This window comes from Mandrillus leucophaeus, unplaced genomic scaffold (assembly GCF_000951045.1).
Source record: "Mandrillus leucophaeus isolate KB7577 unplaced genomic scaffold, Mleu.le_1.0 Scaffold700, whole genome shotgun sequence".
Classification (NCBI taxonomy): Eukaryota; Metazoa; Chordata; class Mammalia; order Primates; family Cercopithecidae; genus Mandrillus; species Mandrillus leucophaeus.
Window position 1 is genome coordinate 479,257 of NW_012107587.1, and position 25,840 is coordinate 505,096.

General features: G+C 37.3%; 1 protein-coding gene across 3 annotated transcripts in view; it reads left to right on the plus strand.

Annotated features, from left to right (window-relative positions):
* Positions 1-25,840, plus strand: part of ANO3 (anoctamin 3) — a 479,469-nt gene that overhangs the window by 423,300 nt on the left and 30,329 nt on the right. For all 3 annotated transcript variants that reach the window (XM_011964701.1, XM_011964700.1, XM_011964702.1), the window contains one exon: positions 17,182-17,218. In XM_011964701.1, coding sequence (XP_011820091.1) covers positions 17,182-17,218 — 37 coding nt within the window. The remainder of the gene's footprint in view (positions 1-17,181; positions 17,219-25,840) is intronic.

The following is a 25,840-nucleotide window of genomic DNA, read 5'->3' on the forward strand; positions in this document are numbered from 1 at the left end:
ATGCTGCTGGATAGTATCCAGAAGTGTGTTTTCCAGCTTGTTTCCATTCTCCTCATCTCGTTATGTACTCTAATCAATTATGGGTTCTGTCTTTTTACATAGTCCCTATTTCTCAGAAGCTTTGTTCATTCCTTTTCATTCTTTTTTCTCTAATCTGTCTGTATGCCTTATTTCAGCAACGTGGTTTTCAAACTGTGACATCCTTTCTAATATTGACAGTGGGGGCATTAAGGCCTCCCACTATTATTGTGTGGGAGTCTTAAGTCTCTTTGTAGGTCTCTAAGAACTTGCTTTATGAATCTGAGTGCTCCTTTATTGGGTGCATAGAATCACTTGGTCGATTTAGCTGTTGATACTTGTGTATGCTTTACAAAGTTCTTGTGTTGTGTGTTTCAGCTCCATCAGGTCATTTATATCCCTCTCTAGATTGGTTACTCTACATAGCACCTCCTCTAACCTTTTACCAAGGTTCTTAGCTTCTTTGCATTGGGTTAGAACATGTTCCTTTAGCTCAGTGGAGTTTGTTATTACTCATCGTCTGAAGCCTACTGTTGTCAATTTCTTCTTATCCTTTGTCCAGTTCTGTGCCCTTGCCAGAGAAGCATTGCAGTCATTTGGAGGCACTCTGGCCTTTTGGGTTTTCAGCATTTTTTTGTTGATGCTTTCTCATTTTAATGAGTTTGTCTAGTTTCGATCTTTGAGACTGCTGACCCTTGGATGGGGTTTTTGTAGGGACATTTTTGTTGCTGATGATGCTGTTGTTCTTGCTTTCTGTTTGTTTTTCTTTCAATGGTCAGGTCTCCCTTCTGCAGGGCTGCTGCAGTTGACTGGGGGTTCCCTTCAGGCCCTATTCACCCCCACGCCTGTAGATGTTACTCAGGGAGGCTAGAGAACAGAAAAGATGGGTGCCTGCTCATTCCTCTGAGATCTCCGACCTTGAGGAGCACCAAGCTGATGCCAGTAGGATTTCTCCTGCATAGGGTGTCTGACACCCCCTGTTGGAGGGTGGCGCGGGGTACGGGGGCAATATAATGAAGCACTTTTACTGTCTCTTAGTGGAGGGGGTGTGCTTTGCCTGGGGGGAACCCAGTCTTCTGAGCTGCCTGGATTTCTCAGAATTAAGAGGAGGAAAGGCTAAGTCTGCTGGTTTATAGAAACTGCAGCCAACCCTGTCCCTAGGGACCCAGGCCCAGGGAGATCACAGTTCTGTCCCTGAGCCCCTGGCTGGAGTTATTGGAGTTCCTGCAGAGAGGCCCCGCCCAGTGAGGAGAAGGCCTGAAGAGGTACTCTGGCTGCAGTCTGCCACATTAGACTGTGTGTTGGGCTGTGGGGGACACCTCTTGTGAACAAACCGTCCAGCCTCCCTGGCTCCAGCACAGGAAAAGCACAGCCTGGAGCTATAGAGATGCCTGCCATCTTCCCCTGCCCAGGGAGCTTAGTGTGTTAGGCGGCTATTAGTCCCAGTGCTGGCTGCCATCCCTCCTTCAAAGAGCTCAAAGGACTTAGACAGCAGGCAGCTGCAGCTGTGGTGCTGGTGGCCCCTACCCCAAGAAACTCAGCGGGCTTAAGCAGATTCTAGTTGAGAGGCTGTTGAGAATCTGTGCAGCTCCATGGTTGGGACCCTAGTCCTGGGTGGCATGGCTTCACAAGTGGAATCTTCAAATCCAGGGGTTGCAACAGTTCCATGGAAAAAGCACAGTTTCCCAGGCTGGGTAGCACGCTGACTCGCTGCCTCCCTTGGCTGGGGGCATGAGGGCTCCCCTACCCCGTGTCTCTCAGGAGGGCCACTGCACCTCCCTTGGCTGGGGGCATGAGGGCTCCCCTACCCCGTGTCTCTCAGGAGGGCCACTGCACCACAGTGCTGTCCCTTCCACTCCATGGGGCACGGCAACCGCCTAGTCGATTCTGATGAGAGAACGTGGATACCTTGGTTGCAGGTGCAGGATTCACATGCTATTAGGGTTCTTTTGGAGGGGAGCCTACGATCCTTGCTGCTTCTAGTCAGCCATATTTGGCCCCGCCGCCTACCACATTTTCTTCATCTATTCATCCATTGAAGGACATGTGTTAATACCACATCTTCACTATTGTAATTTGTGCTGCGGTAAACGTAGGAATTCAGATATCTCTTCAACATACTGATTTCATTTCTTTGGATATATACCCAGGAGTGAGATTGATGGATCATATAGTAGTTCTTTTTTTTTATTTTTCTGAGGAAACTTCATAGAGTTTTCCACAGTGGCTGTACTAATTTACAATTCCACCAACAGTGTGTAAGTGTTCCCTTTTCTTTGTATCCTAGCCAATGCTGGTTTACTTTGTATTTATTTATTTGAGATGGAGTTTTGCTCTTGTTGCCCAGGCTGGAGTGCAGTGAGGCAATCTTGGCTCACTGCAAACTCCACCTCCTGGGTTCAAGCAATTCTCCTGCCTCAGCCTCCGGAGTAGCTGGAATTACAGGCATGTGCCACCGCACCCAGCTAATTTTGTATTTTTAGTAGAGATGGGGTTTCTCCATGTTGGTCAGGCTGGTCTTGAACTCCTGACCTCAGGTGATCCACCCACCTCGGCCTCCCAAAGTGCTGGGATTACAGGCGTGAGCCACCACACCCGACCTAATTTGTATTTTTGATTCTAGCCATTCTAACTGGAGTGAGGTATCATCTTACTGTGGTTTTGATTTTCATTTCTGTGATGACTAGGGATGTTGAGCTTTTTTTTTTTTTTTTTTTTACATACCTGTTGACCCTTTCAATGTCGTTTTTTTGAGAACTGCCTATTAAAGTATTTTTCCAATTTTCTAATCAGGTTATTTGTGTTTTTGCTGTTATTTAAGTACCTATATATTCTGCATATAAACCCCTTGTCAGATGTATAGTTGCAAATATTTTCTCCCGTTCTGTAGGTTGACTGTTCATTGTATTGTTTCCTTTGCTGTGTAGAAGCTTTTTAATTTGATGTGGTCCCATTTATCTATTTTTCATTTTGTTTCCTGTGCTTTTGCAGTTTTTTTAAAAAAACATCATTGCCCAGCCCAATGTCATACAGCATTTCCCCTACATTTTCTTCTAGTAGATTAATAGTTTTAGGTTTTACTCTTGAGTCTTTAATTGCAATTGAGTTGATTTTTGTATGTAGTGAAAGATAGTGTTGTTTTTTGTTTTTTGTTTTTGCATATAGGTATTCAATTTTAGGTCCTGGGCCTTTTTTCAATAGATGACTATTACTGATTCAGTTTCCTCACTCATTATTGGCATGTCCAGATTTTCTATTTCTTCCTAATTCAATCTGGGTAACTTGTATTTGTCAAGGAATCTATGCAGTTCATCTATGTACACAAAGTTTTTGGTGTATAATTGTTCATAATAGTCTCATGATGCTTTGTATTTCTGTGATGTCACCTGTAATGTCTCCTTTTTCATCTCTGATTTTATTTATTTACGTCTTTTCTCTTTTTTCTGTGGTGAGTCTAACTAAGGTTTCTCATATTTGTTAATCTTTTCAAAAAAAACTGTTAATTTTGTTGATTATTTTTGAAAACTTTAAAAGTCACTATTGTATTTATTTCCGCTCTAAGCTTTATTATTTACAATTTGGGGTTTCGTTTGTCTTTTTGTTCTACTTTTTTGAGCTGCATGGTCAGGTTATTGGGAATCTTTGTTTTTTATTTAGGCATTTATTTCTATAAACTTCTCTCTTAGAACTGCTTTTGCTGTGTCTCATAGATTTTGGTATGATGTGTTTCCAATCTCATTCGTCTCAAGTAATTTTTCAATTTCTCTTTTAATTTATTCATTGAATTATTGGTTATTTAGAAGTACGCTGTTCAATTTTCATGTTTGTAAGATTTCTTAAGTTTTTCTTGTTTATTTCTAGTTTTATAATATTGTGGTCTAAAAGGATACTTGATATGGTCTCTGTCTTCCTAAATTTGTTAAGACTAGTTTTGTGGCCTAACATGTGATCTGCCCTGGAGAATGTTCCATATGCAATTCATTGAGAAGAATGTTTACTCTGCAGCTGTTGGATGGAATGTTCTGTAAATATCTGTTATGTCTATTTGGTCTATGGTGTAGTTTAAGTCTAATTTTTTTTGTTGGTTTTCTATCTAGATTATCTATCCATTGTTGAGTGTTGAAGTTTCCCACAATTGTATTATAGTCTGTCTTTCTCTTCCTTTATATCTGATATTATTTGCTGTACATATTTGTGTGCTCTGGTGTTAGGTGCATATGTATGTCCAATTGTTATACCCTCTTGTTGAATGGATTCTTTTATCATTATATAATTTTTTTTTTTTTGTCTTTTAACAGTTTTTGACTTACAGTCTATTTCATCTGATATAAATATGGCTATTCCTGCTGACTTTTGGTTTGCATTTGCATGGAATACCTTTTTCCATGCCTTCACTTTCAGCCTACCTTTGTCTTAATGGTGAGGTGAATCTTTTATAGACAGCATACAGTTGGATATATTTTTTAATCCATTTGGCTACTCAGTATCTTTTAATTGAAGAATTGATTCCATTTGTACTCACAGTTATCATTGATAGATAAGGACTTACTCCTGTCATTTAGTTAATGATTTCTTGGTTGTTTATAGATCATCTGTTTCTTTCTTTGTGTCTGTTTGTTTACCTCTGTGATTTGATGGTTTTCTGTGGTGCTATGCTTTGTTTTCTTCCTCTTTTTATTTGTGTAACTGCTGTAATTTCTTTCTTTCGGGCTACCATGGGGCTAACCTAAATAATCTTGTAGATATATTATTTTAAGCTGATAGTAACATAACTTTGGTCACATAAAAAATACCCTAGACTTTTTCCCTCCCCTGCAATTTCTATTCCTGTTGTTTAATTTTTTTTTTTTTTTTTTTTGAGATGGAGTCTCGCTCTGTCGCCCAGGTTGGAGTGCAGTGGCGCGATCTCCACTCACTGCAAGCTCCGCCGCCTCCCGGGTTCACACCATTCTCCAGCCTCAGCCTCCCTAGAAGCTGGGACTACAGGCACCTGCCACCACGCCCGGCTAATTTTTTTGTATTTTTAGTAGAGACGGGGTTTCACCGTGTTCGCCAGGATGGTCTCGATCTCCTGACCTCGTTATCCGCCCGCCTCAGCCTCCCAAAGTGCTGGGATTACAGGCGTGAGCCACTGCGCCCGACCTGTTTAATTTTTACTTCTTTATCTATTAGGTGTTCCTAAGCCACTAATTCTGGCTGTTGTAGTTTTTTATTTGAATTTAAACCTTTCATACTAGATGATTCAAAGTTTACATAGCACCATTATTTCAATAGATTATTCTGAGTTTAATTTATGAATTTATGTCTCCTGTTAAGTTTTATGCTTTTACAAGTTTTCTTGACAATAATTGTATTCTTTTTGTTTCCAATTGTAGCATTTTCTCTAGCATTTCTTGTAAGGCCAGTCTAGTGGTGATGAATTCCCTCAGCATTTGTTTGTCTGGATAGGCCTTCATTTCTCCTTCATTTCTGAAGGATAGCTTTGATGGATATAGTATTATTCGCTGACAGATTTTTTTTTTCCTTTCAGCACTTTAAATATAACAACCTATTTTCTTCTGGCCTGCAAAGTTTCTGTTGAGAACTCTGCTGATAGTCTAATAGGGGCTTCCTTTATATATAACTTGAAAATTTTTTCTTGCAGATTTTAGAATCTTCTCTTTGACTTTTGGCAGTTTGATTAACGAGTACTTTGAAGAGGATCATTTTGAGTTGAATCTAACAGGGGACTTTTGAGCTTCCTGAATCTATTCAGATATAAATATATCTCCCAATATTTGGGAAGTTTCTGTCTATTATCCTGTTAAATAGGCCTTCCGTGTCTTTCTCCACCTCTTCTCTCTCTAATAATCCTATAATGGGAACATTTGTTCACTTAATGGTGTTTCATAAGTCTCATGGGCTTTCTTTATTCTTATTTGTTTATTTATTTTTCTCTGACTGGGTTATTTTAAAAGACCTGTATTCAAGCTTAAAAATATATTGTTTGATTTGGTGTGTTGTTAGAACTGTCAATTGTATTTTTTATTGTATTTATTGAATTGTTCAGCTCCAAGATTTCTGTTTGGTTCCTTTTTATATCTTTTTTGTTGTTGTTGTATTTCTCATTCTGATCATTAGTTATTTTTCTGATTTCACTGAATCATTTGTGTGTGCTCTCTTGTATCTCACTGCATTTTCTAAGATCATTATTTACAATGCTTTTTCAGGAATTTCATAAATGTTCTTTTCTTTGGGGTCTGTCACTAGAGACTTACTGTGTTTCTTTGGAGGTGTCGTATTTTCTGGCTGTTTTGTGTTTCTTGTGTCCTTATGTTGATATCTGCACATCTAGTGTAAATTTCTTCTTTCCGGTTTTATAGAATAGCATTTGTAGGAAGAAATTTTCTTTGGTAGATGGTCCCAGAGGAGCTTTGGCTTTGGTTCTGAGTGGAGTCTGTAATGTGATCTTCATGCTGTTTCTTTAGCTACAATACTTGTCAGTGATGTCTGTGATGTTGTCTCAGAAGCTTAGTGTATGGTTGACTATAAGGGCAATAATGTGGTTTTGCTTGGGGCTGGGGCAGCAGGCTGGATGTTAGCCAGACAAGGAAGCTGCAGAGGGCCAGCAAGCTGTCTGGTGAGTTTCCTGCAGAGGCAGTGGCCTTTTCCAGAGTGACTGTCAGAAGCCAAGCACAGATACTCGTGGGTGCAGTGGCACTGGGTGGTTTAGGAAAATTCTGTCTGAAGGGACAGGATCACTACAGGACCAGCTGTCAGGCCGTAGAGGAACATGCATGCACTTGAGCCAAGCAGGCTGTAGCAAGCTGTCCTGGGGATACTGCTGCTGCAGGACCCGCTGTCAGGCTGTACATGAACATATGCAGGTGTTGGGGAGGGGAGCCAGTCAGATTGAAGCAATTGCTTCTGGGGTGGATTCACCATAGGACTGGCTGTCAGGCTAGGTATAAGCACTCACAGGGTTGGCAGACTGTGCAGTGTAGGTGCACATGGATGTGATGGCTAGCAGGCTGTTCAGCAGCTTTCCTGCTGTGCAGGTTCACCTGTTTATTGGAAGGTTGTGACACATGCCACATGGGTTTGGATGCCAGGGTCTCAGTCTTCCAATCTGGCCTATGTTCTGGGCAGCTGAGGTCATGGTACTGTAGGCACTGTGGTAGTATGATGGCAGGGCCTGAGGAATGGAAAGTTGGTAGCTGCTGATCCCCAGGACAAGATAAACTGTATACATGGGTCCAGGTTCGAAATAGTACTGTGCCATAGCAGCCTAGGTCACAGTGTAGGAGATGCTCAAGGTGGGCTCTTACAATGAGGCAATGCAGTTGCACAGACCTCAGCTACTCTCCAGACTGGATTTGAGGCCTCTGAGGATTAGGGTCTCTCCTGTAGCAAGTATTGCTGGTGTTTGTGGTGGCAATAGGGACCACTGGGGATCTTTGGCTTATGTTATCTCCATAGGAAGAAATCCCCCACCGACTCTGAGCTAATTCTGGTAAGGAAGAGAGAGTAGTACAGGTAGGGTGTCTTCCTCTCTCTCTATGGTATCTTTGGTGTCTGTACTCCACATAGATTTTACCATTCCTTTGGTACTGCCTAGCACACTACTTCAGTCACTTTAGTTACAATATAGTGGTTTATTTGTTCCTTTGGTTCCTTTTTGTTGGGGAAGGCTGAGTGCCAGGTAACTGTAGTCAACCTTCTTTCTGACATCACTCTCTCCATTTCTATTCTATTCCGTTTATATTATATTCTATAAAAAGAGTATAACTTTTTCTGATCATTTGAATATTTACCTCTGTATATAGGTGTTGATTTATAATCAGGAAAAAACCCTTTGCTTTTAAAACATCCTACTATTTATATAAAATGAAGAACAAATTAGGAATGAAATGCATTTTCTTTCTTTTTTTCTTTATGAGTTATCCATATAACCACAGCCATACAAGTAGCAACATTAGGTCACTTTTTGAGTTTTGTCTTTTGCCAAATAAGGAAAAGATTTATCAGTGGATTCAGCATCCCAGCACATATACACCATATTCCTTCTATTCTCATGTATGCTTCCCTCTCTCCCCTGGCTTTCACAATACTGTCCAAGCTTCTGAAAGTGTGTGTGTGTGTGTGTGTGTGTGTATATATATATAAATATATAAAATGTTTTTTAGTTCTTCAATGGTACCTTCACCAAAATCACTCGACTTTGGACAAAGGCAAAGCAGAAATTTCCTATTTGACCTGTGTAATGCTACCCATACCACATAACATCTATGAGCTGTAATTTCTGGATCTTTTAAATGAGGGAGATAAAAATAACACATAGGGATATTGAAAGATTAAATGAGTAACCTCTCTAGTGCATAAAAGATGGTAATAAATGTTAACTTTCTCTACACTTGCTTCCCTTCGATATTTTAACATTTCATTTCCCTTTATAAGACTATCTATACTCATATTTCCAATCGCAAAATACCAACTTTTACGTTTCTCCATTTTCTTCATCTTTTAAGTTTGATCATTTATTTCCCTTCAGTTCAAGATATGAAAACAGTGACAGTCTTTTCTTTGTTCTTCCTAAATTCTTTATATCACATCTGCATTGATTGGTATTCATGTTTTACTCTTTTTTAAAAAAATGTTTTCTATTACCCATTCATAAATATTTAAATGCTCAGGGCCATCTTTGGAGAGAAAGAGAATCACTGTTTTGTATTTTTTCTATCAAATATGTCTAGTAATATAAAAAAGTTTTTAAAAATATTTAATTAATTCAGGCAGAAGTCATACCACTATGATAATTTTCAGTAATCTTATTTTTAAAATGTCTTACTCTTTTTAATGCTCTTTTAAGGTCTGTAATTATTTTATCTTTTACAGCTATGAATTATAAAATCAGCACATTGATATTACAAAAAGTAGCGAAGTATAAAAACGTTAGAAATGCTAAATAAAAGCCACTTTCCTCAATTCATAATGCCACTCATCTCCCTTCTTACTATGTATCTAATTGTACCTGTTGAAGTAATCAGTGTTAATGTAGGTTGGTACAAAAGTTATTGCGATTCTTGCCATTGAAAATAATAGCAAGAATCGCAATTACTTTTGCACCACCCTAATAGTTTCATGTCCCTTAATTATCTTCTCTTCCCATTAATTATTATTGCCTTTAAAGAAACACCCTGTGTTTCTATGTTTTTTGTTTTTTGTTTTAGTAATTTGTTGCGAAGACATACTGATCTTCAAAAACATCTTGAATAGATTAATGAACTGGCTTAATATTTTTGAAGACAGGGAAAGGAAAATGAAGGAGCCAAATATGGTTAATTAATTTTTACTTTGGAAGGCAAGCATGACAGCTCCTAGAACAGAAACTCCAGTTCCAAGATTTAATACTTAGTTTCCACCTTATAAAATAACTATATTCCCAAATAAGCTGAAAACTTGTCAGACCGAGCTCATGATAGAACCTGCATTTGAACAGAATGGGAGGTTTACCCTCAAACATTTTCTTACAAAATAATTCTTTTTAAATTTTTTATTTTTTTGAGATGGAGTCTCGCTCTGTTGCCCAGGCTGGAGTGCAGTGGCGAGATCTTGGCTCACCACAACCTCTGCCTCCTGGGTTCAAGCGATTATTCTGCCTCAGCCTCCCGAGTAGCTGGGACTACAGGCACGTGCCATCACACCCAGCTAATTTTTGTATTTTTAGTAGGGATGGGGTTTCACCATGCTGGCCAGGCTGGTTTTGAACTCCTGACCTAGTGATCCACCCACCCCGGCCTTCCAAAGTGCTGGGATTACAGGTGTGAGTCACTGTGCGTGGCCCAAAATCGTTCTTGATATTATCACTGATATTGCAGAAATCAAGATATGGCTGAAATTTTCATCGTTGTACCAGACTCCAGTTTTATACTATTCCAGTTACTTCTTAATGTTCAATCCCTTAAACTCTCACTCTTCTCCACTTCCTACCCCCTTCCTCAGTTGCCACACCTTCCCTAGAATCACAGTTGGTTCTCATACCTATGGCTTTCTCTTTCTCTTATAAGGTTCCAATACAACTTGCTCTTAAGTTTACGTGTTTAATGAGGTTTATGTATTATTTCTTCCAAAGCACTTGCATTTTACAGAAAACAAAGGCTGAACTCAGTGGAGTGAATCTCTAATTGTAGAAATAACACTTCAGAAGGCAAGTGAGGAGAGTATTGTTTGAATCATAGAAGCAATCTTTTGAGAGCGTCAACATCCCACCAGCTCCACTTAATTGAATACTAGGACCCATGTAACTTCTTAGTGCTATAAAACAATCATAGTCCCTGGGAGAAACCAGAGGCTACCTCCTATTTTTCTAAATATCTATTTCTACTTATTGGGCAATTTAGCATAAAGATTCAGGGATTTTTGAAAGTGGAATAGACCATAAATATTTCTCCTTTGCTTTTTTCAACTAACTCAGGAGAAGATTATAAAATGAATTGAGTGCAAAGGAAGTGAACTATAATACAGCCAACATAAACAATGTAAGAAGATGGTTATAGTCCTCAGATTTAATTAGTATAAAATAATAATGATCTTCTGAATTTATGCATTCTCTTTCTATTCAGGATGTTAAAGCACATCACAGATTATTAAATAGACCTCTGATTCACCTGAATACACAGGATTAAAAATTATTGTGAAATATTATACCATCAAAAGTATTCATTTAAAAAATGAAATGCTACCTTTTGTTATACTATTTTCAGACCAAAACAAAATAGACAGCTAATAAAAATATGCTTTTTGGTTGTTAATAGATTGACTGCAGGATCCCTGTACCATCATTTTCTCCAAATGAGGGACTTAGATTAATATTCTATTGATCAAAATTGCTTTTCAAATATAATCCATGTACTTGGAATTACAAAATATAGACATGGAAAAATAGTTTAAATCAGTCAGACTTTTTTTTTCTTTTTTTTGATTAGGAACTTTTAACATAGTTCTATTTCTGTACATAGCCAGGAACCTTAAACTAGTCCTTAATTATTTCTTTTATCTCCTTAACAGTATCAGTGACTAACTGTTGTGAATTTTGCTTCTGTAACATTTTTCTTATCCATTTTTGCTCATCATCCTTGCTTCTCCTTCCTTAGTTCAGCTAGTTGTCATTTTTAGCTTGGACAGTTGCAGCGGGCTTCCAACTGGTTAGTCTTCCTGTCTCCAATCTAAACTTTTCCTGTCTCTACTCTAAACTCTTTCTATGTCCCTTTCACACGACTATTGGAAGAATCTTTTTTAAATAGTAAATGTGATTACCATGTGCTTGAGGCTGTTTAATGGGTTTCTATTGTATTTACTGAGTATAAATTCGAAGTTCATTAGCCTGGCCTGGTAGGCCCTCCATTGTTTAAAACCACTTTTCCATTCTCTTCTTGGCAAAAATTGTCTCTTGCTACCTCTCTTTCCAATCACCCTGCACTCCAACCTACAAAACCACTTTTGCTTGTCCCCCAGGGAACTTTGCTGCAACTCTGTCTCTTTCTCCACAGTGCTTCCTGGAATGTCATTCTTAATTTGTCTTCTTGGCGAATATCTCTTTATCTTTGAAAATTACAATTAAGGGTCACTTCCTTCATAAAGCATGTTTTTCAATAATGTATGTAGAATTGAATTTTGTGTTTATTCTTCTCGCAGGGTGTTTGAACATTATTCCTCCAATCAGATTCTTCTGAAGAATTAAGCAATCCATTTTGTGAATATTCTTCTGTTACAGTGCTTAGGATATGTCATTTCTCCCATTATCAGAGTGTAAACTCCTTATGAACAAGGACTGTAGCTTCCTCATTTTTGTATGTCCAAGTCTTTAAATAAATGTGAAATATTTTATTCACCACCTAGCATCTTGCTTACTATATGTGCTCAAAATTATTTTTTGTTATTGGGATCGTATTTTTAATGTATTTCAAGTTTGCAGCACTTATTTTAATTTACACTTATAACCAAACACTATGCATTTTCTAAACATTTCAAAATAGGTGGATCATAGCGTTCCTAAATAAATATTTAACTGGGGAGAAAAATATGGGCTAAAACAATCAAAATTTGGTTACAAGTCCATCTTACAGGTCATGAAAGTAATTTAAAATAGTATTTTCTATTTTTGCTATGCATCAAATCACCTGGAACACTTTTGAAAAACTAAAGATTCTTTTTTATTTTTAATTTTTTTGTTTTTTGAGATAGAGTCTCACTGTGTCTCCCAGGCTGGAGCGCAGTGGCAGGATCGCAGCTCACAGCAACCTCTGCCTCCCGTATTCAAGCGATTCTCATGCCTCAGCCTTCCAAGTAGTTGGGGGCACATCACCACACCTGGCTAATTTTTGCATTTTTAGTAGAGACAGGGTTTCACCATGTTGGCCAGGCTGGTCTTGAACTCCTGACCTCAAGAGATCCACCCGCCTTGGCCTCCCAAAGTGCTGGGATTACAGGCGTGAGCCACTGCACCTGGCAAAAAAACTATACAGATTCTTGAGTCCTGTTCAGAATCTCCTTTGTTGGGCTAAGAAATCTGTATTTAAAACAAATCTTTCAAAGATACTCTTGAGTAATTCTTATCCAGCCAGCCCCTCAAAGAGCATTAGAAAATCATTAATTTAAGAGAGCTAAGGTAATTTCGATGCACAATCAAGATCAGAAATTACATCTTCCAAAATTAAATTACACATAATTAAATTTAACAATAATTAAAACATCAATGTATTATTTTTAGCATCCCTTTTTCAGGCATATAGCTAAACAACTACAAAGACAGAATTTGAAACCGAGAATTGCTCTTTCCTAAGCCTACTATTTCTCTTCTTTATTTTGCTATCTTCAGAAACTGATATGCTACTTTAAGGTATCAAAAGTAGCATGGTACTATTGTATCAGGAAATGTTACTAAAAATATTTTAATGAAAATTAAATATGCAAAATTATTCCAAAAATGTATATTCTTGTTGCTTGACAATCCAACTTTAACTAATTTTACCTGTTACAGCAGCATGACAGTTGCCTGGCCTTATGATTAAAGGGTAACTTTTAAGAAACATCAGAACAGAAGTAGTCTTAGAGTTTGAAAAATCGGGAATTAGTCTAATTAAATCATTTCAGCATGGTGAAATTCTTTTAATCAAAAATTAAAATGTTATTAAAGTCAAATTTTTATAAATATTAAATTAAATTTTATTAAAATTAAACTAAAATTAAAATTTTAATTAATTATAATTAAAAATTTTTAAATGAAATAATGAACTCCTTTTGGTTTTCCTCCTCTCATTTTAAAATCCATGTACCATGCACAGAGCACTCTATAACAAAAAAAGAAAAAATCCTATCTACATTTGGCTAATGTAAGTACTTCATGTAGGTTCTGGACTTTTCTCCCTTGTTGATCCATTCCCATCTCTAGAGTCCAGAGCATACAACCCTATACTTCTTTCACAGGCCTGATCACTCAAGGCCTCAAAATACACCTAACTTTCCTTAATACCTGGTTACCACTGGTTACCAATTAGAATGCAAATAGGCTATTGTGGATTGGGATGGATCAATGGACCATGCATTTTAACCAAGAAAAGAGGTAATGTCAAACGACTCATCTCATAAGAGGATTGGCTTTTTAATGCATGTATTTGTTTAGTTTGTTCATGTCTATGTCCATAGTTTCTAGAAATTTAGACAAGTAGATTACCGGAAAATGGAGGCTCTTTTCAATTCTGCAAAAGCTTGGAGTTTATTTTCACGGTGAAGGCTGAATCGTGGGGCCATGACTAAAAGACAAAAAGTTCTAAAACCCATGTAGAACCACCTATTATGCCTCCTCACAATAACCATGTCCTTTTCCTGCCTTTGCTGTTCTTTTTCTCCCAGACTGGTTTTGGCATAACACCCCAAACAAGGCATTACTGGGAAGATGGTGAAGTCTTAGCTGAGAATGAATTCTAAAATCCTTACCATGGCCTACTGTGCACTGAAAAGGTGTTTCTCTGTGAGATCGCAATGACTTACTACTTCACTGTCTTATTGCGGCCACTCCTTTCTCTCTAACTTCCCTGCCGTTCGTGAAATACATCAAGTCCGTGCCAGTCTCAGAGCACTGGCATTTCCGTTTCTGTGTCTCAAAGATACTTAGCTGAGATTTCTGTTTGGGTCCCTCCCTCATTGCATGCACTTCTCTGCTCAGATGCTACCCTCTTGAAGAGGCTTTTCTGAATACTCCATAAAACAGTACTCTGTGTCTACCAAAACTCTCTATCTGCTCTGCCTGCTTTATTTTCCCTCAGAGCACTTTTCACCTCCTAACCAATTACATATTCTTTTGCCATTTATTTCTACCCACTGAAATTGGAGTTCCATGAAAGTAGAGATTATGTCTTTTTGATTCAGGTTTGTTTGGTTTCTAAAACACTAACTGATGCACTAGATATTGATAATGAATATATTAACCTAATTAACATATATGAATAAGAGAATTTCAGCTTACTAAATGCGTCAGTGGCTGATTTTTAAAAGTATAGGTTCTCCAACATGTTATCGTGTATGTGTGTGTGTGTGCGCGCGCCTGTGTGTATCAGGTAGGGCCCGGCCCTGAAGCCCTTTATCCTCTTCCCCAACAAGCATTTACTCATTCCACTTTACACAATCACACACACATGCAACCACTCACAGCTTGTATGTACTGCCAAAGTGATTGCTGCCAGACACCATACAGTTGGATATATTTAAGTCATTATTTACTTTATAGTCTGTAGTTTGAGATCTAACAATTCACTCTGCTTGAACTGATTCTGTAGCTCATCAGTGATTTTGCCAGTCAGCCATAGCATTTGGGCCTTGGATGATGCAGGTTTGCAAATACCCCAGAAAGTCTTCCAAAAGCATTATGGAATCTTTTGTAATTTATAACTTTCTTCCCAGTGCTATTGTAACCCCCTAGTGCATCAGTTGCAGATATTTCCATCCTAAGTTTGCAGAGTGACTCTATGTGCTAGATATTAAGACAAAAATTTGAACAGAACTGGGCGTGGTGGCTCATGTCTGTAATCCTAGTACTTTGGGAGGCTGGGGCAGATGAGGAATTCAAGACCAGCCTGGGCAACATGCCCAAAAGCCATCTCTGAAAAAAAAAAAAAAAAAAAAGAAAGAAAGAAAATGAGCCAGGCATCATGGTGGTGTGTACCTGTGGTTACAGCTACTTTGGAAGCTGTGGTGGGAGGATCACCTGAGCCCAGGAAGTTGAGGATGCAGTGAGCTGTGATCATGACATTGCACTCCAGCCTGGGCATTAGAGTGAGACTTTGTCTCAAAAATAAATAAATAGTTAAAACTGAAATCGTTTATGTGACAAGGCACGATGTAGGTGGTGCTAGACAACCAAGATAGTCAATCCTGACTTTGCTACTTGCTTAGTAGAGTTGTCTCACTGCTAAGGTCCCTGACATTCTAGGACTTAGTTTCTTCTTCTATAGAATGGGGATCATTATGTAGAATGGGGATCTACGTAACAAAATTGTTGTTAAGGAATAATAATATATGTAAAGCACTGTTTGGCACAAGCCAAATGGCAATTATTTAACTAGAACTAACTTTCAATCCCCACAAAGGAACTCAACTCAGTGCTAGAGTCATAGTGGGTGCTCAAGTACTATTTTTTGGGCGATCGAGTCTATCCTACTCCTTGGAGACCCTGCTATGTTTATCTCACTTAATTAATAGGACGTGAAAAAGAACCCGTTATAGTAGGAATCACTTGTTGTTCATGAATTCACAGTAATCTTATCCTAAAATTTGAAAATTATAATTTGTGTATAGCTAAAACAAAAACAAGGACAAAAAACCTGCACTAGGAGGAGAATGAGAGTATTGTACTCAGTGTAATCTTTCTGTCTCCAGATAACACTTTAAATCTTAGGAAGGGGCAGATTTAAATCACAGCTAAGATGAGTAATGACAGTCATTTTACTGAAAGAACTGTCAGAGAAGGTGAACAACTTTTAATATGTCCAGATGCATACTTTTAATTTTTCGTGCCAATAGGCAAAGTTATTGGAAATGATAATCTAAACAATATTTTATGGAATTATGTGGTTATGAGGTAATAGTCACATGCACATACATATACCCACAAGTACTTCTGTCTACAGCGAATACTTTCCCAACTATATTTACTTGGAATATTGTGAAATGTATGCCCTTTCCTTGAGTCTATGTAAATATTGGTCAGAGTATACAGCAGAAGGGAAAAGATGGCAGAAGAGGAAAAATATTATCAGAAAAATCTATTGTGACTTAGAGATTCAACAGATTTGACTCATGCATCTGTTTTAAATAACTACAAAAACAAATTTGTTCCTTACAAATACAAATGTATACAGTCCTTTGTCATAGTTTAGAAATTTCTTTATCAGTAGTACAGAATTCAGACTTCCACTTCACCTTCCAGTGTAGTAAAAAAAACTATACTTTTTTTTTTTTTCTTTTTTTTTTTTTTAAGACAGAGTCTCGCCTGTTGCCCAGGCTGGAGTGAAGTGGCACGATCTCAGCTCACTGCAAGCTCCGCCTCCCAGGTTCACGCCATTCTCCTGCCTCAACCTCCCGAGTGGCTGGGAGTACAGGCGCCCGCCACCAAGCCCAGCTACTTTTTTTGTATTTTTAGTAGAGACAGGGTTTCACAGTGTTCGCCAGGATGGTCTCGATCGCCTGACCTCATGATCCGCCCACCTCGGCCTCCCAAAGTGCTGGGATTACAGGCGTGAGCCACCTTGCCTGGCCAAAAATCTCTATAATTTTGAGCTCAAATCTCAGCTCAGCCATTGGTTAGCTGAATGACTTTTAGGGACTTTTTCTCATTTCTTGATTTACAAAATGAAAATGAAGATAGCTACCAGAAAAAATTCATTATTACAGATTACAAGTGTATCTACACACACATATATGTTAGCTCATATTTACATTCACATGTATATCAATTTCATTCATGTATGTATATATGAAGCCTTACATGCTAAGTTTCAATACATCTCTGTTTAATGTAAAATATAACCACTGTATAACATACACTATAGATGTTTTTTCAAATAGTGTAAATACCAGCCTTTTCCAAAAGAGAAGAATAATGTTCACTATGTATTCTCTTTATTTCAGGCTTATGAAAAAATTGCTTACCTCCTCACCAATTTAGGTAAGTCCATTTTTCTTCACTCCTTAGTCAGAAAATAACATATGGGCGTGTCAATCTGTAGTTACTTTATATAATGTAGCATTTTAATAACTGCAATTATTTAAGTATTTACCAATAAAAAGGAGAGGGGTAATACAGGAAGTTGGTCTATATTGAATAATAAGAGAGAGGCAATGCATGTACTTACAAAATATTTTTACTAGAAATCAGCACACCTACTTCTTCCTACTTAGGAGTACTTGCTTCTCCAACTTTTCAGTTCTTCGGGTTTTTCCTCAATATTTATTTTTTATCAAAGTGTTATACTACATGTACACATTTTAAAATCCAAAACAGTATTAAGAGATTTACAATGAAAACCAATCCTTTACCACATCACCCATTCCTAGTTTCTATGCCAAAGGAACTACTTTTTAACTGTTTTTCCTTTCTTTTTTTTTTCTTTTTTTTTTTTTTAAATGGAGTCTTGCTCTATCGCCCAGGCTGGAGTGCAGTGGCGCGATCTCGGCTCACTGCAAGCTCCGCCTCCCGGCTTCACGCCATTCTCCTGCCTCAGCCTCCCAAGTAGCTGGGACTACAGGTGCCCGCCACCTCGCCCAGCTAATTTTTTGTACTTTTAGTAGAGACGGGGTTTCACCGTGTTAGTCAGGATGGTCTCGATCTCCTGACCTTGTGATCAACCAGCCTCGGCCTCTCAAAATGCTGGGATTACAGGCGTGAGCCACCGCGCCTGACTACTTTTTAATATTTTTATGTTTTTTTGTTATTTCCCACCATGTTTCCATGTAATATCATTCTATGGCCATTATTGGATTTTATCTTTTGATAACTATTGCCTTCCCATTATAAAAGTATGAATTATTAAGACTTAGGTCTTAATGTTCCCTGCAGTGCCCTGTCCCCCCACACTCCATCTTTCATTATCTGATAAATACAGTTATTTCTCCTCCTTCCAAGGTGGATATATCAGCATTTTTAGCCAAATTAATCATTAGTCTTCACATCATTATGTCTTTATAACTATTTTCATACCTACAGCACGGTATATTCTATAATTGTGTATGTGTTTTGTGCCATTTCTGTATTTTTTAAGCTAATAATGACCCCTTTTTTTGCTTTTTTTTTTTAACATACTTTTCTTTATTTATCCCAAAGGTTTTGCCAAGACTCTTAAATTTTCTCTGAATATATTCAAACACATCAAGTATTATACAAACTTGATTTTCTTCTTAGAGTTACCCTCTCAAGCTGTCTCCTCCAGACTAGATGGGTTATTTTCTAGGCTTGTAGCCAACTGCATCTAGATTTAACTTTCATAAGCACTCTGGGAATTCCTTTTATATTTTTCTATAATTTGGATACTATTTACTAAATCCTGTGTCTTATTCCTTCTTGGCTCAATTCCTTATTTTGCTATTTGTAAGTAAGCTTCTTAAAACTTTGTGTATCTGAAAATGTCTCTATTCTAGCCTCAAACTTGATATCCAGTGTTCCTGGGTATGAAATTCTATCTTAGAAATACTGACCCCTTTGAATCTTGAAGGAACTTCATTTTCTTCTGGATTCCAGCATTGTTACTGAGAGCTCTGCTACCATTCCTATTCGCAGTCCTTTGCACAGGACCTGTTTTGATTTTTTTTTATTTGTTTATACTCTAGCATAATTTTGAATCTTTTCTCATTTTGAGATTTCACAATGATGTACTTTGGTGAAAACTTTTTATCATCTGTTATGCTGGATACTTAGTGCATCCCATCAATTATTGATATCCACTGTGTCCTTTGGGAAGCAGACACTGAGATGGAGTTAGTAATGCAAGAAATTTCTTAGGGGAAAACTCCTGAGGAAGGGAGCAGGACTGGATAAGAAGAGCCTCAGACAACAATGCAGATCTGATGGTTTTAACCAATCCAATGGAGAGCTCTAGAACAAATATTTCAAATAAAGATTTAGAGGAATCCAACATTGGATATAATTGAGTATAATTGGCCAAGACCTAGTACCCCTGTCATTCTGAGTCACTGGTTGGTTGTTGCTTGGGAAGAGCAAGACTTGAGCATAAAAGCTGAGTCACAGGATGAGGGTGGAAACAGCTGGAGGCTTGGAAACAGCTGGAGGCTGTCAGGTGACTGTACTCCTTGCACCTGAACAGCAAGTTCTTACTGAGGGGAAATCCTAGTGGCAAACCTCCACTGCTGCCATAATCTGAAAACTCAGAAACTTCACTTCCAGGAAATTTTTGTATATTCTTTGTTAAATAATTTCCTTCTTTTAAAAATCTTTCTGAAACTCTTTACATTCAGATGTTTCTTATCATATTCAATAGTTATTTTTTTCTTTCTTCATTTTCTGTGATTTTTGTTGGGATTTCTTCAAGATAACCTCAACCTTATCTTCCAAGTATTCTCGTGAATATTTTATATTGGCTGATGCTTTACATTTTCTAGAGTTATTTCCTGTTCTCTGAATGTCCTTTTTCTATGTCATCCATTTCCAGCCTCACAGATGCAGTGTCTTAAGTAGGCAATATAATGTAATTGTTAAGAGCATCGGCTCTACAGTGAGAATGCATGAGTTGAAATCTTTGCACCATAACTTACATTATCAGTAGTTGCACAGTAATAATCAATTATTTTATTCTCTTGGTTTCTCAAATTCTTTGATATATATATATATATATATATACACATATACAAGGAGATAGTGTCTGTGCTCTGGAGCTAACATTGGAGAAACAATGTTGTGAAAGGGGAAAACAGCAGGCTTTGGAGCTGGATATAGCAATGAACATTTGGATTGCCCCATTATGACTGTGTAACCATCAGCAAGCTTTTTCCTCTCCCTGTTCTCTCTTCTTCTTCTCCACTCCGTCTCCTCTTCTTCCCACTCTTTCTCCTCCCTCTGCTTCTCCTTCTTCTTTACTTTTTGGGTCTTCAGTTCCTCACTGGTAAAATGACAATAATAATAGTTCCTATTTCACCATTGTATGTTGGCTGCCTGACACATGACACAGGTGGTTCAATAAATAGCAATGATACAGTTCATTGTTCTTTCAACCCTTTGAGCTGCATTTTCTTCAGCTGGGTAACAAAGCACTAGCTCTATTCCTTACATTCATTTGCTTTTAAAGTACCCTATACCCAGGATTGAAGCAAATCTAAGGAGAATGATTTGGGAAAATCATAATCAATAGTAGGAAACAGAACAGTTATTTGTGCTAAGTATCAAGAAATGTCAAAGTTTTCACTTGATATTTGATTTTTTCCTCTATAACCCAGTGATGATTTATGTCTGTTGATTCGTCATTTAACTAATCATGGACTATATTAGTTTAAATGAATAAAAATATTGATAGTTTGATTAAAATAATAGAATCTATGTTGTGTCTGTGTGTGTGTGTGTGTGTGTGTGTGTGTGTGCCTGACATTATATTCTGTTTAATTTTTTGGCTGTGCTAATTTGTGCTTCAAAACACAAATGAAAAATTAAGTTTTACTTCTCAGAAGAGGTCATATGCTATTTAAATAATTTTTTAAAACTTTCTGTTTCTTGATTTATTTTTTCCAAATATTTTCAAAAACCACACAGCAAAAAAGATAAAGCTTAAATTCTATTACATTTGTTTTTTAACATGGAAAAAATTAAAAGCATATACTTCAAAGTGATTTTTTTGAACTTTGGTTTCGTGGTTGTTGAGAATTACATCAGGATGGCTGTTAGTTGTTCTTAATAATGAACTGTCTATGTTAAAGATAAATTGGGATTCAAAGGAGCAAATTAAGCCAACTAATGAAAAGAGTTTCGACTTTGTCAAACAGAGGTCAAAAGTACCTCACAGTGTTATAGTCATAACACACAGTAACTTCTACTATACACACTATTAATTCCAAGGAACAGAGAAATTAACAGTAAAAAGCAAGGACTAATTACCTTACTGGGTAACTGCGTCTCATAACTAGCTTTTCATCCATAACTAGCTTCATTAGGTAAAAAGTAAGAGATATTTTGGCCAGAAATACGTTATCCTAGAAATAGCACGTATATCCTTAGTGTTCAGGATTTGATTCCTCCTCTGAGTTAAAAGCCAATTCAAAATGATCCACAATGTGCTATATTTGTGAATGGCATGGTGTTGAAAAATAAATGTTTTCTTCCTGGCAGCATAGACCCTAGGTTAAACCTCAAAGTTATCATCATTGCAGTAACTTCCATTGTTTTAGTTTTCTCTTGCCACATAGCCATTTACTCCAAACTTAGTAGCTCAGGACAACAACTTATTATTTTTAATGATCCTACAATTTAGATTAGGCCCTGCTATGTGATTTTTCTCCTCCATGTGGTGTCTGCTGGGGCTGGTGTGTAAGAGGGCCTCTTCAATCACGTCTGTTTCCTCATATGGAATTATTGGAATAGCTGGTGTCTTCCGCCTTCTTCTCCTCTATGTATCTCTACCTGCCTAGCTTGCTTATAGCAGTATAATAGGACATCTTAAATGTCAGCTGGCTTCCAGGAAGACAAGCCCCTATAACAAGTGCTTATCCAGCTTCTGCTTGCATTTTACTTGCATATGCAGTCTCCTCTTGGTGAAGGCAAGTCAGAATCAAGGTTGGAGGCAACTACACTAGGGTATGTATACTTGGAGGAGTGGTTCATTGTGGACGCAGGTTTAACTGCAACCAGTGTAACAATCCTCCACTTCTAGCAAAATGCCTTTCTGCTGGGAACATTGTAATCTTCATCAGAATATGTAAAGCAACTGAGTAGCACTCAACATGTCTCCAACTTGGTATATAATCTTACTACCATGTAGAATGATTTCTCCCAGTAAAATCTTAGTAACCTTTTCTGATATCAGAGCTTGCCTCTGTGAAATCTTTGTTGACTTCTTGATCCTTCACTCTACAATGTTCCTTTAGTTGTTTGTGATTCCTTTCATTACTGCATCTATTACATTATTCTGATCTATTATCTATCTTATCTATCTATCTATCTATCTATCTATCTATCTATCTATCTACTTTCTTTACAAGACTAAAAAATTCTTACAGCCAAGAAATGAATGTACTTACTTCTGATTCTTTCAATCCTTAGGTACAAAGTTTGGCATGCATTCATTCATAAAAGAAATATGTGTGGAGGACCTAATATTTTAGACAACGTGATAGGGAGACAGACCATTAGACTATCAAGATGCATTATTCCTTTAATAAACTGTTGAATTAAACCTGCTATTTTTTGTTTCTTTTGAGACAGAGTTTCACTCTTGTTGCCCAGGCTGGAAGGCAATGGCACAGTCTCGGCTCACCGCAACCTGCACCTCCCAGGTTCAAGCAATTTTCTTGTCTCAGCCTCCCGAGTAGCTGGGATTACAGGTGCGCACCACCACACCTGGCTAATTTTGTATTTTTAGTAGAGACAGGGTGTCTCCATGTTGGTCAGGCTGGTCTCGAACTGCCAATCTCAGGTAATCCACCCACCTTGGCCTCCCAAAGTGCTGGTATTAACAGGCATGAGCCACCGCACCAGGCCTAAATCTGCTATATTTTATCTAGGAATTTCCAATGAGATTTTAAGTAAAAATAGTTTGTAGATTTTTACTTGCCCTGTCTTTGAGGGGTTTTAGTGTCAGAAATTATGCAAATCTCACAAATAACAAGAAGATAGGTTCAATCTCCATACCATAGCATCAAGTGTAGATAGTATCAAGTGTAGCTAGTATCAAGTCTGTTCCAGTATGAAATAGCAGCCCAGTACACACTTGGCAGAAGAGTGGATGAAAAATTAATAATATATAAAGAATGGCCCACAAATAAATGGTTGAATATAACATTTAGAGGTATGTGGTTCTCCTTATATAATTAAGAATTGTAAAAAACAGAGTTTAAAACTTTAATTTTCCTGACAATGTTTTAAAGTATTATTTGTCTTCACTAGCATTTCTCACAGGACAATTTGGAGCACTTTACGTCTTCAGTTTGGCTTCTCATAGAAGGGTCACTTTAGTTGGCCACATAGATTCCTACATTATTGTCACTTGACATTAATCAGGAAAACATGAACTTTCAGAGAAAGTCTTATTTTGGGAGGTTGAAGTCTATTACTAAATCCTATTTTAGGATATCCAAACTATCCAAACACTTTTCTTGTGTACTTGTAGCTTTTATTCTCACACAGTTTTATAAAAACCAGTTCATAAGGCATTTAGATAATTACATACCCTTTAGTTTGTTACAGGCCTAACCACTCCTTACTGTATTAAACCAAAACTCTCTCCCCCTAATTGTTAAGTTTTTGGGCCTTGAAGGCATTTAGTCTTATGCTACTAGACTTGGTCGAGATACAGTTTTATTTTCTTTTATTACATTGTTGAGTAAGGAATTTTGTGATAAATTTAGAAATGAAAGTGGGTTATAGTGTCCTTGCATTGGCCTTGTTATGCTATGCTGTAAGTCAATATTATGTTAGTCTTACCAAGCAAGTTGAATTACTTTAATTATTTTATATTTTTCTGAAATATACAAAAGGCAAATTTGTTATTTAATTAGAGTTTCATGAAATCAGCCCATGTGACTATCCAGGCATTATGTCATTCTGAGGTAGATGTTTACTTTTTTTTTTTTTTTTTAGTTAATACACTGGTAATTAGTTTTTTGAAGAGTACCTACTTATTTCTGAGCCATTTTTTCAAAAGTCCTATTTGTGTAGGTAGTTGTTTATTATATATAAGTGTTTTGTCCACTGAAAAATTATTGACAGGATGTTTAGTAATGTTAATCTCTTCAGTGCAGTGTTTATACGTCTTTTATTTGGGGTGGTGGACTCTTCTCTCTTTTCTTAAAACTGACTTCATAAATGTTAGTCAATATTACATGTTCAAGAATCATTCTATCTATTTTATTGAAGATTTTAAAACATTTTATTGTCGATTTTTATTCCTTCATTTTACTTTATTTCTGTTTATTTTATTGTTCTTGTAGCTTCTTTGAAGGAAAAACTAAAATATTTGTTTCTATATAAGGTAATATTTATACATTAAAAATAAGTAAAATAGTGAGAATATGATCAATATAACAAATAGAGAAGAAAAGATAAAACAAATCATTAAACAAATTTTAAAAAGTGTGTTTGTATTTATCTCCAGATCTATCTATCCATCCATCTTTCAATTATCTATAAGAATAATTGCCATTTGAAAACTGGGACACAGATTGAACTTCAAAAAATAAAATCCAGCTAGATGATAATGAAAAGAAACACAACTACATTTAAAAAGCTGAAAAATGACTGACACTCGTGGAGTAAGAGCATATATCAAGAAAATAGTAACAATAAAATCAAATGTCACCAGGTTAATATTAGGGGAACTAGAGGGAAAGAGGAATACTTCATACTAGTAAATGAACTAACATGTCAGTATAATAATCATGATCTCTGTGCATTTTTAACAAGCTTTAAAATATAGATAGCAAAAAAAAATGATAGAAAAGAACTGAAAAATCCATAGTCAAAACATAAGTAAAGATATACAGTATTTAAGCCAGGCATGGTGGCTCATGCCTGTGATCCCAGCACTTTGGGTGGCCGAGGCAGGAGGATCATTTGAGGTCAGGAGTTCAAAACCAGCCTGGCCAATATGGTGAAACCCTGTCTCTACTGAAAATACCTCCCCACCAAAAAAAGTTAGCCAAGCGTGGTGTCGGGCGCCTGTAATCCCAGCTCCTCGGGAGGCTGAAGTAGGAGAATCACTTGAACCTGGAAGGTGGAGGTTGCAGTGAGCCAAGATCACCATGCTACAATCCAGCCTGGGCAACAGAGTGAGACTCCATCTGAAAAAAAAAAAAGATACACAGTGTTTGACTATCATATCTGACATTCTTTAAAAATATGTACAAACCAGACCGGATGCGGTGACTCACTCCTGTAATCCCAGCACTTTGGGAGGTTGAGGTGGGCAGATCACTCGCGTTCAGGAGTTCGAGACCAGCCTGGCCAACATGTTGAAACCCCGTCTCTACCAAAAAGTACAAAAATTAGCCAGCGTGGTGGCACATGCCTGTCATCCCAGCTACTCAGGAGGCTGAGGCAGAAGAATCACTTGAACCTGGGAGGCAGAGGTTGTAGTAAGCCGAGATTATGCCATTGTACTCCAGCCTGGTCAACAGAGTGAGACTCCATCTCAAGAAAGAAAGAATATATATAGAGAGAGAGTATATAATATATATAATGTATATATTATACATATATAATACATGTCTATATGTATACACACATATACACACACAAACCATATGCCCAACAGGAAAACAAATATCATTTTCATGCACTTGATACATTGACAAAACTTATCCACACAATTTAGCCACAAATGACATCACAACTTTTTGCCTAAAACCAGAAATCAGGCAGGACACATTTGTGGACAATGCTGAAATAAAATTAGAAATGAAGAACCAAAAATAATCTACAGAATAAAAATTACCTAAAAATCTACATCCTCTTTTCTAAATAAGTTTTGTGTTAATAAACTAAATTTATAAACTAGAGAGAAACAACAGTGAAAGCATGACATGTCAAAACCTGTGGGGACAGGTTCTGACTGACTGTTCTTACTGAGGCACACTT